Below are 16141 nucleotides of genomic sequence, written 5' to 3' on the forward strand. Positions count from 1 at the left end.
ATTCTCTGTTTACAGAGCTCCTCCTATGTCTGCATTTTTTCAGAAATAATGAGCTCAAAATAATCTTGATGCCAGAGAGTGGCATAGTCTGCTATCCTTCAATGCCATATTGAGCTCTGGGCAACCCTAACAATGTTCCTACTTATACCGTAAGATGAGAGTATAAGTGACACACGGAGCAAGTGAGATTTTTGCATACTGTCTTGTCATTAAGGCCTTCTGTATTTTCCTTGTTTGCTTTATTACATCTTGAAGTTCCCATGAGATTCTGGTGCCTCTTACTGTAATACTTTTCTTGGTACAGATGACTATATTGGAAAGAGCTTTTCCATAGCTTTGGCTTGTGCTCTAATTGCAGTGGCCTTATTTGGGTCAACCCAATTACAAATCAGGGCCTGGGAAGCATGAATCTTTAGGGCTACTGAACTATAGGATTATGAGAGTGGGTCATAACTAATGACTAGCCACTCAAGAAATAATACATTTTCAAGTACCAAGAGTAGCCTTGTTAGATTAATTTGGGCTTTCTGTTCCCGCAGGCAGATCTGAAGATGATAGATTGTCCTGGGAGGTCTCCTGCGATCTCGGTTTGTGTCCGTGTGCAGAGGTACAGCTCACATTGCACAGTTTATTATACACCTGCTGGGAAGGCCTCTGAATAGGTCTCTCCTGATTCCCAAGTGGCTGCTAATGAGGCTGCAGAAGTCAGGCTGATCCCAGGATTACAGGAGTGCCTCTGCCTGTGTGCATAGAAATGTTGCCGGTAAACACACAGGATCAGAGGAGGGGGTCAGAGGAGGGTCTGTCCTTGAATTAAAACAAATGTCCATAATGCATACTCAAGAGCGCCTCTCTCTCTCGCCACCTAGCATTTATTTAAAAAGGAAGCTCTACTCATTTTTAAAATTTCTCTTATTCCCTATTTAAATATTCCATTTGCCCAGTCAGCTTTGGTGTGAAGGGTGAAACTTTAGTTAATAAAATGCTAATACAAAGGAAAAATGTCAGGCTACAATTTCTAAAATCAGAGTTCATGTGGCATAAATTCATCTCAGACACTCTGTGATTGAAACAACCAGTTTGGTCTGAAAACCAGTTCTGCATGTTCAACCCAAGTCATATGCTGCTGAGAAAAACCTTTCAGAGAGGGAAAAGAATCCAGAAGTGGGGCTTTAAGTTCTTAGTTTCCTTGAACCAAAAACCTCCTACACTTTTTCTAAGTATTTGTTTAACCCTGTTTAAGTTTATTCATCCTTTTGAAAATGCACCAAGTAAATATATGAAACAATTTCACTTTATAGCTGGTACTGAACAAATTAGAATTGCATTTTTTTCATAATATTTCATAGGAGAAAAAACACTTCCAGGCATGTGATTGTACAAATATGATCATTCGCACGTCAGTTGTTTTATTAGAGTGGACAATAAAGTTAAAGACCAAGTTGTTCAGGTTTCTGGAAATGTGGAGGGGATTTGTATAAAGTTACTAGGCACTCGTTATGTTTGGGTCTGGCAGTTAATTTTTACACCTGGCTATGCCAAATGCAATTACGGTATATGTTGCTGGTCAGTGTTTTCTAAACAACTTTAGGGAGCAATCCAGTAATGCCCTTTACCCCATTTCTCCACTGAACCCCCAGGGGGAGACAGAAGAGAACAGAGGTCTTCCTCTGTTACAATTACCCATCACAACTGGGTAATTGTAGTCCTTGACATACCTCCTGAGACAGTGGGCAAGGGGGAAAAATCAGACTCTTCTACCATAGGCCAGGCTACTTCTCATCCACTCTCCTCAGGAAAATCCACTTTTGGAATTCATTTTCAAATGAGGGCGGGAGGGAGTTGCCTGAGTTAGATTATATGGCAAACATTGGACCGTGATACCACTTGGAGGGTGAAACCACTGTTGTTTACTTTCAGGATCTGGTTTTTACGGTTGATGAGGTGACAACTTGACAAGTGGCTTTTTAAAAACTTAGGCTCACTTGGATTTTGAACTCTGCCTCCTTGGTGAGTAACTGAAGGAATTTCTGTTCTTGCCTTAGAGCTTTTTTTTTATCTCCCCCCTTCCCCCACCCCCCCACCCCCACTCCTGTGCTCACCAGTGACTGCTCAATATAAGGACCTTAGAAGCTACTTGGGATTAGTGAATGCCTGAAACACGCAAAAACCCAAAGCAGAGCTAAACAGTGGTAGATGATTGAAGACTGCAGTTCTCAAGCGGATGAAAATGGTTTAACCAGGCATGTTGATCATCTGTGTAAATGACTCACAGATGATTTATGTTACCAAGTTTTTTCTAAATTACCCTTTTCCCCCTAAGATGAGGGGCCTCCGATAAAACTGATAAAACATTCTTTCTTTTTAGCGTGGTAAAATACACATAGCATAAAATGTATCATTTTATTTTTTTTTAAGATTTTATTCATTTATTTGACAGAGAGAGCGAGTGAGCGCAAGCAGGCAAAGCGAGAGGAAGAAGCAGACTCCCTGCTGAGCAGGGATTCCCAACACGGGGCTTGATCCCAGGACTCTGGGATCATGACCTGAGCCGAAGGCAGATGCTGAACCGACTGAGACGTCCAGGCGCCCCTCATTTTAACTATTTTTAAGTGTGTAATAAAGTGTCATTAAGTGCATTCACAGTGTGACCCAACCATCATCCCCACGAGCTTTTTCATCTTCCCAAGCTGACAGTGTGCACCTGGCAAACGATCCCCCCACCCCCTTCCCCCTCTTCCGTTAGCCCCTGACAACTGCCATTCTCCTGTGTCAGTGAATCTGACTCTTCCAGATCCCTCATGTAAGTGGAAACACAGTGTTCGTCCTTATGTGACTGGTTTCGTTATTCACTTAACCTAATGTTTTCAAGGTTCATCCATGTTGTAGCAGGTGTCAGGATCCTTCCTTTTAAAGGCTGAATAGTGTTCCCTTGTTGGCATATGCCACATTTTGTTGATCCATTCAGCCGCCGATTGGACGTTTGGGTTGCTTCCACCTACTGGCTATTGTGAATCATGCTGCTACAAACGTGAATGCACAGATAGAGTTTTTTTCCTGCTTTCAGGTGTTTGGAAGTGGAATTACTGGATCGTATGGTAACTCTATGCTAAAGTTCTTGAGGAACAGTCACATTGTTTTTCACAGTGGTTGTACCATTTCGTGTTCCCACTGTGTTACCAACATTTTGCTTCCGTTGTTTGAAATAATGCTCTCTAGGCTTACAGCTTTCTTCCAGTTCTGTGTAATTAGAGAAATAGTCAAGGTATGCTTTTGCTTCAGTTTATTTGAACACACAGGAAAGATTGTGGGGTGACAAGAATGAACAGGCTTTGCTAATGATTTCCATAAGCTTCAAGCAGAAGTTCTTCTCTTTACAGCTTCACTTCTCACATACTTCCTGGAATTACAATTACAGCACAGAAAGACCTATATTCTTGTTCACTTATTCTTTCTGTTTCTTCACACTGTTTATGTTTATAGATGATGACATAGTGCACTTTGTGTTAATACACGATGTAACCACTATATTTGGTGGTTGCCATTTTTTTTAAGTATGTTTAAATAATGTTGCCATCGGCATCTTCACAGAACTTTGTCTTGGATGATTTCCTGATTTGCAGGAGGACAAATTCTCAGAAGTAGAGGAGACCATGTCTGTTTAACACTTTTCTAAGGGAGATTCATCTTCCTTGCAACCTTAACATTTGACTTCCCAGAGATGTATTTATATCTTAAAAATTATATATGTTGTTCAAGTAACATTTTGTCATTCAACAAACTTTAAGGACTTAATTTTATATCAGCTTGATAAAAAAACCAATTTTTTAATTTTTATTCTGCTAAACTATAGAGGAAACCTGAACATCTTAGTTGTCATTCAAAATATTTGTATATAAGTGAAAACTTTTTTCCCCTTCATTAACTCTCAGAGAACTTTCTAAATATAATATTTAACCTTTTTAACATATGTACCTACTTGTTTGTTTTTTCGTTTTGTTTTGTTTTTAAGATTTTATTTATTTATTTGACAGAGAGAGACACAGCGAGAGAGGGAACACAAGCAGGGGGTAGTGGGAGAGGGAGAAGCAAGCTTCCCGCTGAGCAGGGAGCCCGATGTGGGGCTCGATCCCAGGATCCTGGGACCATGACCTGAACTGAAGGCAGACGCTTAACGACTGAGCCACCCAGGCGCCCCAACATATGTACCTACTTGTAAGAAGAGAGCCCAATCCCTCTGCCAGTATTTTTACTGAGGATTTGTATGTCATTAAATCAACCATATGTACACAGACCCTATTAGTACATAGTTTTTTGATAGTACTGTGAAAGAGAAAAGAATTTAAAATGTATATTCCGCCCTGGAAAAGATAATAATGCCAAAGAAAAGTTTGTCAAGACAAGCAATAGATAATCAATATATCAATATTCAAAGCATGGTACGGACCACCATAGCCATTCATGGGCCAAAGAAGTCAGTGGGGGCTGGGTGATAAAGAAATTCCATGTGACAATGAATGTGAGATTCAATATGTAGTGAAGAAATTAATACACAGTTCTAATTTTTGTCATTCAGAATCAAGAGTTGAAAGTAGCAAAAGCTGCTCCCCTATGGAAAGCCACCACCTCTCTCAACTTCTCCAAAAGTAAGTGGTGACCTCTGACCTCTGCTCATAGACATGATGTCATTACATTACCTTTGCTCTTCTCCCAGCTAGTCACATTTTAGTGAAGATGGGAACAACTCAACTAAATTTATTCCAGGGCGGTGCTCTAAAATCTTTAGCCACCAAATGTATTATAAGGCGAATTCTTAGGCTTTCTTTAGGGTATGTTCATGGGTACAGATGTTCTTTGACCTTTTCACAAAATTAGGGCTCTGATGGAGAAAGCTATCTGTCAGAGACTTTCTCTGAGAGGGTTCAGTTGTGCAAAATCCAACTAAAATTGAATTCTTGAAGTAAAGTGTGTACATAGGAGTTTCTGGCCTGGGTGGGGAGGGGTTGTCTTCAAGGAGGTACCTGATCTTCTTGGGGTGCCTTTCTACATATTCTTTTAAACACATATTCTTTTTTGATACTTATATTGACTAAACTCATGTCTACTTCTAGTCACCCAGTGAGAAACTATATAGTGATGTGTTAACTTGGACTGTCTTTGGTCTTCATTGCTCCAGTTAAGTCAGTTTTTCTCCTCTTTGAATATTTGGTGTGTCCAGAAGTCCTATTTGGTGAATGAACTAAATAGGTTTTCTCTGAAGGACTAAGTTGGAGGAAAAATAACAGTCTGAACACCCCCAAAAGGATTTATTTATTTTTTTTAAAAAAAGCATGGCTTACTCTGGTAGTATGCAATATTGTTTTCATGCATGTATACTTGAAACCAGATTTAAAAAAAATAGCTGTTGTAACAATAACCATAATCCAATCAGCATGTCCATCAGTGTGCATGCATTCTCCAGTGTCTTCTAGCATCTCCTCTGGTTCTAAGTCTCAGGGCCGGACACAGAGGGAAAAGCTTGCAGACGTTTTTTCTCTACAATTCAGTCTTCAGCAACTTGAGAGCTTTCTTCATGTTGTCGAGCACTAATGGGGAAAAAGTTGCCACAGTCAAGATGCCACCAGAAATTATATTGATAGCTCTAGTAAACCCCTAAATTTGGGTACTTTATTCATTGTTGAATGGGGTGCTATTTCATGATAGGGTGAATAGTTGGTAATTTTGTGAGACATTTTTTTCTAGAAGTATGTGACATGGCTTTACTACAATCCAGTTCTCTTCCAATATTTATCACGTGTCTTTTCTACAAAGCCCTGTGATATTACCTGTGCAGGATACATGCCTTTAAGGAATCCAAAGTTGTACTAAGAAATATGCCATTATCTCGAGAATGGCCAGTACTTGGCATGTACTTCCCTGGTCCTCCCGCACCCACTGGAGGCATCGCTCGCTAATGGACTGTGATAATCTTTGCTGCGGCCGAGATGCAGCCTCAAGTCTTCTCCCCAGCATGCTGTTCTAGGTCAGTGCCACTCAGTAGGTATTTCTGTGATGGTCAAAAATATTCAGTGCCTGTGCGTTGGGTACTTAAACTGTGGTTAGTGTGCCTGAGGAATTGAATTTTAACTTTTTTTTTTTTTTTTTAATTTATTTGAGAGAGAGAGAATGAGAGACAGAGAGCATGAGAAGGAGGAAGGTCAGAGGCAGAAGCAGGCTCCCCGCCGAGCAGGGAGCCCGATGCGGGACTCGATCCCGGGACTCCAGGATCATGACCTGAGCCGAAGGCAGTTGCTTAACCGACTGAGCCACCCAGGCGCCCCTGAATTTTAACTTTTAATTAATGTAACGTTAAAGAGCTACATGGAGTTCATGGCTCACCTATTGGGCAGTACAGTTCCAGGCAGCTCTAGAACTAGTCATTGAGCAGGATTGGTTCTTAGGACGAATCCCATTTGTCTTCCCAGAAGGACTAATTCGATGTCACACCTATAGCTACAGTCTCCTATTGAGGTGCTTTGTCTGCCCTGAGTTTCTTAACTTTTTTTTTTTCCTTTCCATTTTATGGCAACTCCAGGGAAAGTGAGTATCTTGCCAAGTCCTGGGAACCATCTTTCCTACTGATCTTTAAAACTGAACTTAAACTCAACGTCAATGCACGGAACTACGTTATTTCGCTTTCATTATTTGGAAGAAGTATTTAGGGCATGCAGATTCCTACTACTGGTGTAATAACACAGTTACCGTTGCCCTTGATTCTGTGGTAGGACTTTGTACGAGAGGGCGCCTAAGGAAACATTGAAAAGCAGGTAATATGGTCATAAAATCCTTCTAGAGAAAAAGATACCCAATCTAAAGAATCTTTCATTGAGATTTAAATAAATGAGACCACAGTGATGGGGCGCCTGGATGGCTCAGTCGTTAAGCGTCTGCCTTCAGCTCAGGTCATGATCCCAGGGTCCTGGGATCGAGCCCCGCATCGGGCTCCCTGCTCGGAGGGAGGCCTGCTTCTCCCTCTCCTCCTCCCCCTGCTGGTGTTCCCTCTCTCGCTGTGTCCCTCTCTGTCAAATAAATAAATAAAATCTTTTAAAAATAAATAAATAAATAAAAATAAAAATAAAAATAAAAAAGCTAAGTTATGGCGCTCCTGGGTGGCTCAGTCATTAAGCGTCTGCCTTCAGCTCAGGTCATGATCCCAGGGTCCTGGGATCGAGCCCCACATTGGGCTCTCTGCTCAGCGGGAAGCCTGCTTCTCCCTCTCCCACTCCCCCTGCCTGTGTTCCTGCTCTCGCTATCTCTCTCTGTCAAATAAATAAATAAAATCTTAAAATAAATGAATGAATGAATGAATGAATGAGACCACAGTGAATATGATCTGCCTGAGGGACACAAGGCTAGTCAGTGTCAAACTGAGTCTCTGTGTGTCGGAGCCCAGCTTTCTCCCTCCTCATCATGGACTCTACTCTTAGTGCAACAGCAATAGACATGTTCACAGGAGGTGACACTTACGTAGAGCTACATCTGAAGGTTCATAAGCATAGAGACGATTCGAGTATCTTCCAGTGATGTCAGCTCTAACTGTCAGGGATGGGTCTGCAAAGAAAAAGTGAACAAGAATGGAGTCGATGTTTCCAAGTAAGCTCTGTTGCATGAGGAAGCCCACATACTTGTCCATGGCCAGGGAAAGGAACACAGCGTGCGATCCGCCTCATGGAGTTCTAGTCCGTCTCTGCAACCGGGCCTGTGGCTGCCAGTCCCCAAAGCAGGGCCCGGAGCCCTTGACAGCTGCGCAATGCTATTTGTGGGAAAGGTTATGAACCCTGCTGTCCTATCTATAGCAACCTGAAGACAGAAGAAGACATCCCGGCAGGGGGGTGTTGGGTGCTTTGGTGAAAACACTGGCATTCTCTACTAAAGAACTATTTTAAACTTTTGAAATGCCCATGTTGTAATCTCAGTGTGTTACCAAGAGCAACCTAGATAATTAGAAACCCACATCCAATGCTAGTTTTTAAAACCCAAGGTTGTTTTTAATGAGTAAAAGAACGCAAACCCATAAGAGTGGCAAAGGTCAAATAAGCATGTAGGGCCCTCTCTATTTTTCACTCTATTGATATCTAGCTGCATTTAAAAAATAAAGATTGAGTTACTCACTTTTCCTGGGTCTCTGCCATGTATACAGGAGGTATGTATGTCATTGAACTTGTTTGTCTTTCTCCTATTAATCTGGGTTTTATTATGGGGGAGGGGGGTCTCAGCCAAGAACCTCAAAGGATAAAGGGAAAACTATTTTTCCTTTCCCGTGCAGGATCTCATCATCACAGGCATTTGCAAACCTGCCTTTCGATTTCTTTGGTTTTCAGATTCTCTCTAACATTTAATAAGCTTCTGGTCTGTTTGCTACTTGTCAATTACATATAGCGGAAACCATCCCCGGGGGTCAGCCTCAGGGCAGTAAGAGTCCATCTTGGCCATGAACTCCTCCGGAGGAAGGAGGCAGGAAGCAGCAGGGCCTAGGGGTTGAAGGGATCACAGACGCCGGGAACCTGACCGAGATGTGCAACTGCCCAAGACTCTGTCCCATGCCCTGCACCCCTGCGTGCCCTCCTGCAGCTGCCCTAGTTCCCCCGAGGGGGCGGTGGGGGGGGGGGTTTTCCCACCCCCCCCCCCCCCCCCCCGCCCCCCACGTCTGACTAGCTCTGGTTGTGTCCATCCCTCTGTAGGGTGTTGCTAAAAGCAGCAAGTTGCAGCAGACACTGTTCAACATTATAAATGTTTCTTATTTACCCCAGTGCTATTCTTCTGCAGCCTGTGAGCTGCTTTCCAAGATCTGGCTGACCTTTGTTAATGCTGTGCCTAGCTGAAATTTCTATTTCCTTAGAAGAAAGCGAAAATGGATGTTGGGGCAACTAGCACTCTCTGCCACAAATGCCTATTGATTCAGACAGGTTCTTAATTCCACTCCATAAAGTGAGTCAGCAACTTGTAGGAGGCATGGGGCCAGTGAAATAGAAAACTGGCTCCCTCAGATAGCCATATCGTGCAGTGTCCTAGGACTCACTATGAAAAAGGAAACCCAGACAGCCCCAGCTCCCCCACCCCCAAAAGTTGCAGCTAAACTTTTGCTAGTTTTGATATGATGGATATAAGTGCTCAAAGATGATGTTAAAACTAGCAGTAAGGCTGATTTTTCTGGGCCCTGTCAAAAACTTGACTTTCAAAGTCTCGTAAAACAGCTACACAGTGACTTTAGAAACTCAAGGTGGGAAAACCCATGTACTGTTAGAATTTTTCAATAGGGTTGTCAGATTAAGTTACTTCTGCAATTCTTTTATTCTCTTTTAGATACATTGAATGTGGATCTGTAGCTTGTAATATAGTCTAAATACTTCATGACGTTTCCTCCCTTCTTACAATGTAAAATAAACCTTTACAGAGAATGAAAAATGAAAAAAAAAAAATAAAAATAAAAAAAATAAATAAAAAATAAAGATTTAGGAGTCTTCCCTTATGCACAGCTACATCCCTAGAGGTTTAAATCTGTTTTCCCGTGTTTTATATTTAATTTGAGGCTATCAGCTAATGAGAAAAGAAGGCATTTTGAAAATAAGGTGTATCGCCAGGGGAGGTACTAGGATCTACACAGGCCTAGAAACCTTGCCTTGTCAGGGAGGATTGAAGGGGCCTAAGGTCCACGTCCTGAAAATCAGATGAAGGAGGCACAGGAGAACCAGTGGCTTGTATGCACGGTCGGCCACTGGTACTTTAGTGGACAATCTGTCATTTCAGAATGTTGGAATGGGCCCCGCTGACGTTAATTACAAAAAGCAGACATTTATTTGTTCAACAAAGACTTAAAACCTATTATACTTCTGCTACGTGCGGAGGATACAAACGCAGGGTCTACTCTTTGTAATAAATTAACATAAGAAAAGCTTTTGAAACAGGCAACCATGGGCTCACAGAGCTGCCCCCCTGCAGCTGGCTGCAAACCTTGAACCACCTCCAGAGTTTCAAGAAATGCCTTCTGCCTCCCATCCCGGCAAGATTCTGATTTAATTGCTTTGAGGTGTGGCCCCGGCAGCTTGATTTTTTAAAATCTTCTAGGTGATTCTAATCTGTAGCCAGCGTCTACACTCCTGAGCTGGAGTTGGTTCTTTGGAAGGAATTGAATGTGCGTTAAAATGCCCTTAGACGGGAATAAATCCTATGAAAAGAACTCCTGCACAGAGTGTCACTGGATGACCTATAAAGTCCCAATTTAAACGTTGTAGATTTTCTAAATCCAAACATAACTGAATCTATAAAATTAGCTCGAGTTCATCCTTCCTCCTTTTGATCCTTCACTTGTTCCTCTCCCCTTTTCTGTGCATTTAGTGTGAACTTGGATGGATCACACAGGTGCACCACTTGATCAGGTGAGCTCTGCCATGTGATGGATTTATTTATTCATTGTCCTTAAATCAGTATGACTTGGCTCAAAGTCAATCTCAATTCATGTGTCCAATCATTTAACGAATATTTATTGCCAGCCTACCACAGGGTCACACTGAAAATATGATGGTCAGAAGAAACACAGTCCCAGCCACAAAGAGCTGCATATTTCCCCCTATGGGGGAAAAGAGATACTAAACAATCACCCAATAAATACAAAATTGTATCTGAGAAAAGAGTGACTATTGAGAGGGGCACGGTGCCACAAGAGCACATAATGGCGATTGTGCCAGGTCAGGGAATGACAGTGATGACTAGGTCATGGGCAGGTGCATGGGGGAAGCAGGAAAAGCCTTCCAGCAGAGGGAACAGCACATGAAAAATACCAGTGGCTGGAAGGAGCATGGCTCCTCTGATTTCTTTTCTGCCAGCCATATTCCTAACTTGCCCACAAATAATTACAAAAAATGTCAGAAAGAAAAATCCAACATACAAATTGGAAGTTTGCCTGATGAAAAATAAGAATTTACTGGCCTGATGTATTCAGGAAAATGGGCAATACATTTAAATAGTTAACAGGGTGCTTCCTTCTCTGATGTATTTGTGACAGGACATGATAAGTTTACTTTAGTAGATGAGAAACAAATGTGGAAATAAGTGGAAGCTTGAATTTTCTAATGAAGAAATGCAGAGAAATGTAAAGGAATGTTCTACCCCTTGCTAGGCCGTGGCAATGGCATTGGCCATGATGGAGTGGCAGATGAGGGAGTGGGCGTCGGAAGACGAGATATCACGGCACTTGGGCAATTATCAGTGTGCTTAATCTCATTGTTATTTTTACTTACCAACAAACATGATCCTGGGGACATATTGGCCATCAGGAGAAAGGTGTTTGTCAGTTGTTTCATACTAAGATTAAAAGAAAAGACAGCTTTTAGTTTGTCTATTCTTGAGATATTGTCAAACTTGTTAATACAGAAATCTGTCCATTACTGGGGGAGGCATCTCGAGATACTGTAAGGCACATCTCTTCCACAGAGAGTTAATAATACAGATGAGGGGCAAGCTACACACATGAAATAATAAACAAGAGAGCCAACCATAATACAGAACCTGAGGTAGAGAGCTGAATGAACATGATAAAAAGCAAAAAAGTTCAAGAAGGGAGACTACGGAGGGAGTTATGGCATTTGGGGAAGACGTCTTGGATGAGATGGGAGGAAATAGAACAGTGAAAAAAACCAAGTCATTTTTGGAGAAATTACAGAAACAAATAGGCTTATGGCACTCATCTTTAAGGAATGCACATCAGTTGAGAGACACAGGTAAGAAAATGAATACTGAGGATCCAGTTGGTGCGGTGTTATGAAGGAGGACGCGAAGGTGCCGTGGGTGACCAGAACAGGGCATTTAACCCTGTATGCAAGGTCAACTAAGACTCTCTGAAGTGGGTGGGGAGGAGTCTTAAAAAAATGAATAAGAGTCAGGTACATGGAAAACAAGGTTACTCCAGGCAATGGGGAGAGATTGCACAAAGGTAGAGGAAAGGCACGGCACTTTCTGGGAGGACCATGTGTTTTGGGAGGATTGAAAGAGGACGCACGAGGCAGTGGTGAGAGAAGATGCTAGAGAGCTGCTTCCGGGGCCGGCTCGTGAGAGGTCTTGCACACCATGCCAGTGTTTGCGTGTGTTCATGAATAGATCAGAACCACTGGAGGGATTTTGAAGTACCATGATCCCAGTGTAGTTTTTAGAGTCAGTCCCCTGATGGCCACGTGGGATTAGCTGGGATTTATTTTGTAGGCAGGGAGCCACTTAGTAATACTGTAGTAAACTAGGCAAAGAGAGAAATTCTTACATTAAACAGTGGTCCTCACTTGATAGGGAAGTGACCTACAGCAAGAATATTTAGAAGTTAGAACCACAGGGTTTCTTGACTGCTGGAGGTGAGTAGGAGAGCGCAATCTCGAATGAAACTTTCAGTGAAACATGGAATAAAGAACAGAGAGCTGTTGGAAAATCCTGCACCAAGCAATAAATTCAATGTTGAACACGTTGAGTTTAAGCTAATAATGCAAAATCTGGGCCACGGTTGCACACACAAGTTGGAAATTGTTGCGTGTTCAGGTAAGATTTGGCAATTACTAGTGCATGGGCATTGATTAAAGGCAGATGTAGATGAAGTTATCCATAAAGAATATAAAATAGGGGCGCCTGGGTGGCTCAGTTGGTTAAGCGACTGCCTTCGGCTCAGGTCATGATCCCAGGGTCCTGGGATCGAGCCCCACATCGGGCTCCCTGCTCGGCGGGAAGCCTGCTTCTCCCTCTCCCACTCCCCCTGCTTGTGCTCCCTCTCTCGCTGTGTCTCTCTCTGTCAAATAAATAAATAAAAAAAAAATCTAACAAAAAAAAGAATATAAAATATTAAAAAGAGAATACAAAATATTGAGAAGTAAGTCAAGCAGAGATTCACCAAGTCACTAGTATTAAAAGGTAGGAAGAGGAATAGGAGCCTGTGGAAGGGAGGTGAGGAAGAACTGACGCTTCTTCTTTGAAGAAGCCAACCTTTGTCAGCTTGTGAAGAGTGGAGAGAGGGAAAGAGAGAGGGAAGGGGGCAAAGGGGGAAGGAGGGAGGGAAAGGACATAGGGCTAGGGAGAGTAGTTTTGTGAGTTGTTTATTGTTCGCTTGTTTCCTTTTGGAAGGAAAAGTGGAACTTATTTGTAGCTGAATAGAAAGAACTTGCAGACAGCTCGACCATCAGGAAGGGCATTGATGGTGGAATGCACATGCGAGGGGAGGCTTAAGCCCCTGCACTGATTTGCTTTAGACAGCCCGGGAAACTGTCACTCCTGGGGAGAGAGGAGCCAAGGACTAAGAAGGGATGCAGGGAGAGAGAAGCCGAGGTCTAAGAAGAGGTGTAGAGCACCAGGAATTTAGGGAAAAGGGCACAGGAAGAGATCTGCAAGGACAAAAGCCTTCCAATTTTTACAGCAACTGAGAAAATCCTGACCACAGAGGCTATTTTTCAGACAGCCTAAAATCGTCAATTACTAAATAAAAGCACAGCCATGCAAGATAGATTATTAGTAAAATATCTTTTTCCTCCGTAATCTGTGAGATGAGATCTCTGGAACAGACCCCAGTCAGTGCAGTGTGACTAACAGGCATAGGAAAAATGAATCATCCATTTCAAATAATGAGCCATGGAGAAATGTCAGTGATGATGAAAAGTGAACTTACAACTAGATTGAGGAGGACAAACTGCTCTGCCAATTTCTGGATTTCTTTATTTTCAGCATACACTTTCTTTAAAGCTAGAATAAACAGAAGAATCGTAAGTATCCATCTCCTCGCTGACTGACACCATTGCTCTCTCTCATATTTTAAGCTGAACTGTATTTTTAATGTAATATCCAATTTTGCCTTTTTAGCAAATGAGTAGTGAAGTAATATCCAGGCCATTGACTACCTTTGCTGCTTGCCATTCACTCATTCAATCATTCATTCATTTGTCCTTTTTTTTTTTCAATCCATATTTACTGAGTGATTATCATGTGGTACAACCGGCTTCATGAAAAAAAAAAAGAAGAAGAAAGAAAGGTAATGTGCTGTCTTCCTAAAGCTCAAATGCTTATGTGGGAAACAGACCATAAACAAGTAAGCAGATTATCTAATAACTTCAGGTGGAGATATGCACTTTAAAGAAAAATAAAGCAAGGCAAGAAGTTTAAGAGCTCTAGAATGTTCAAGGTAGAGCTCTCAGAGGAGGTGACATTAAAGGAGAGAATGATCTATTTGAAGATTTTGGAGGTCTGTCATGCTAGGCAGAGGAGCTGCAAGAGCAATAGCCCTAAGGCAGGAATGAGCTTAGGTCTCGGGAGGAGGAAAAATGCAAAGGCCAGGCTAGACGGAGTAGAGAAAAAACAAGGGCAGAATGGTAAGAACGCAAAGATAGCCAGGGGCCAGATTATGTCCAGCCTTGTAGGCCATGATCAGGAATTTAGATTTCGTTTACTTGTGATAAGAAGCCACTTGAGCACATGAGTGAAAGGGTCTGATTTATGTTTAACAGCCTCACTCTGGTTCGGTATGGAGAGCTAAGTGCACAGTGACCAGTTAGGTGGCTGTTAAAATAGTCTAGACAAGATGTGATCTTGGCTTGGATCAGGGCGGTAGAAATGAGTCAGTAGGAAGTGGCTGGATTTGGGCAGGACCTACATGATATATGGAGCCCAGGAGGAAACAAAATTATGGAGCCCCTTACTCAAAAATTACTACGAATTTTTAAGACAGCAACAAGCAGAGTTTTAAATCCAGCATAGGAAACTTCCAGGGCCTTGTGTGACTGCACAGCTTACACACCCATCAAGCTGGGGTTGGCTTCTGGATATATTTGGAAGGTAAAGCAGTGGTATTTGCTGATGTAGGAGATACAAGATACAAGAGAAAGCAAGAAGTCAAGGATGGATCCTAGAGTTTTTTTTTTTTTTCAGAATGTGCACCACTGGTTAACACAAAGTATGGAAATATTTCAATTTACTTTAAAATATGTTTTATTACATAAGATATTCTGTTTTATTTAACTGTGCTAGGCGCTAAGGATAAAAAGATGAGTGACCTGAATCTTGTCCCTAAAGCTAAAAGCCTATAAAGGAAATTATATTTAGAAGAATAAATTACCTTGACTGTGTGGGCATTCATCCAAGTGATGAATAATCATTAAGGGCTTGTTGCTGTAAGAGACAGAGATGGGGTAATTTTTAATTAGTAAGATTTTATGTAAAGCTACATATCACTAGAGGGTGCTCCTGGGAGCTTTAAGAGAACTCTGTGACCCTCGTCTTTACCTTGTCTTGCATTTGTATAAAGCTTCTTCATAGGTCTGAGTCCAGATGAGTTGATCACCCCAACCTAGAACAAAAGGAACCAGTATATTTAAAAGCTATTGCAATTTCAGACTAAAGCTGTTGAAAAGCAATGGTAAAGACTGGGCTAAATATATACTAGATACTAATCGAATGCAAAACCCTCTAAAGAAAGTAGAATTAATGATAAACTTTGATACATTTAGAAGAAACACGTTCAAGAATATTTTTGGCACACAAGCCTCAGCTTCTCAATGAAGTGGCACTGAAAGGCGACCAAAAGCTGACTCGTACCTCTGGAGAGTGTCTGGGGCAGTTTGGGTCCAGAGTCCTTGGTGTCTTTCTTAGCCCCTGATTTTGCTGTGATATCTTTGGCCAGAGTGTAAGAGAGGGCGACAAGGAGCAAGAATGCTGACACCGAGATCTTCTCCATGGCAAATCTGATATGGAAAACGAGGAAAATATCAGTAAAACAAAAGGGAATTAGCAGCCTTCACAGCCTTCGGACTGTATCACAACCCTGGGATACAAAGGAATTGACGCTTAGTTGAGACTGAAAACATGCAGCTGGTATGAAAAACTCCCTTGTGCAGAATTTTCCTAAGAGTGCTAGTGTGAATATCTACTGACTTTTGTCTCTATCAACAGATACAGACCCATGTAGATATAAATATACTGATGGAGCTCTCCATAGAAACCTACAGTATAGAAATAGGTATATAGATATATTTATGAAAATAAATGTATATACTCTTACAGCTAAGGGAATTTACATTTAAATTTTATATTTCAGAAATTTTACTACTGGAAGGCACCTTAGGGGTTACCTCCTCCATTTCTCAGG

At 41.8% G+C, this 16141-nt stretch overlaps 1 protein-coding gene across 1 annotated transcript; it reads right to left on the reverse strand.

Annotated features, from left to right (window-relative positions):
* Nucleotides 1-5294: 5294 nt before the first annotated feature.
* On the reverse strand, nucleotides 5295-15731 carry AGR2 (anterior gradient 2, protein disulphide isomerase family member). Its single transcript, XM_021689761.2, has 7 exons — nucleotides 15592-15731; nucleotides 15280-15343; nucleotides 15113-15165; nucleotides 13673-13746; nucleotides 11277-11340; nucleotides 7507-7590; nucleotides 5295-5585 (listed from the first exon to the last, which is right to left on the reverse strand). Exons 1-7 carry the CDS (start codon nucleotides 15728-15730, stop codon nucleotides 5536-5538), a joined length of 528 nt encoding a protein of 175 aa, XP_021545436.1. The 5' UTR covers nucleotide 15731; the 3' UTR covers nucleotides 5295-5535.
* Nucleotides 15732-16141: the final 410 nt, after the last annotated feature.

This window comes from Neomonachus schauinslandi, chromosome 12 (genome assembly GCF_002201575.2).
Source record: "Neomonachus schauinslandi chromosome 12, ASM220157v2, whole genome shotgun sequence".
NCBI classification, from domain to species: Eukaryota; Metazoa; Chordata; class Mammalia; order Carnivora; family Phocidae; genus Neomonachus; species Neomonachus schauinslandi.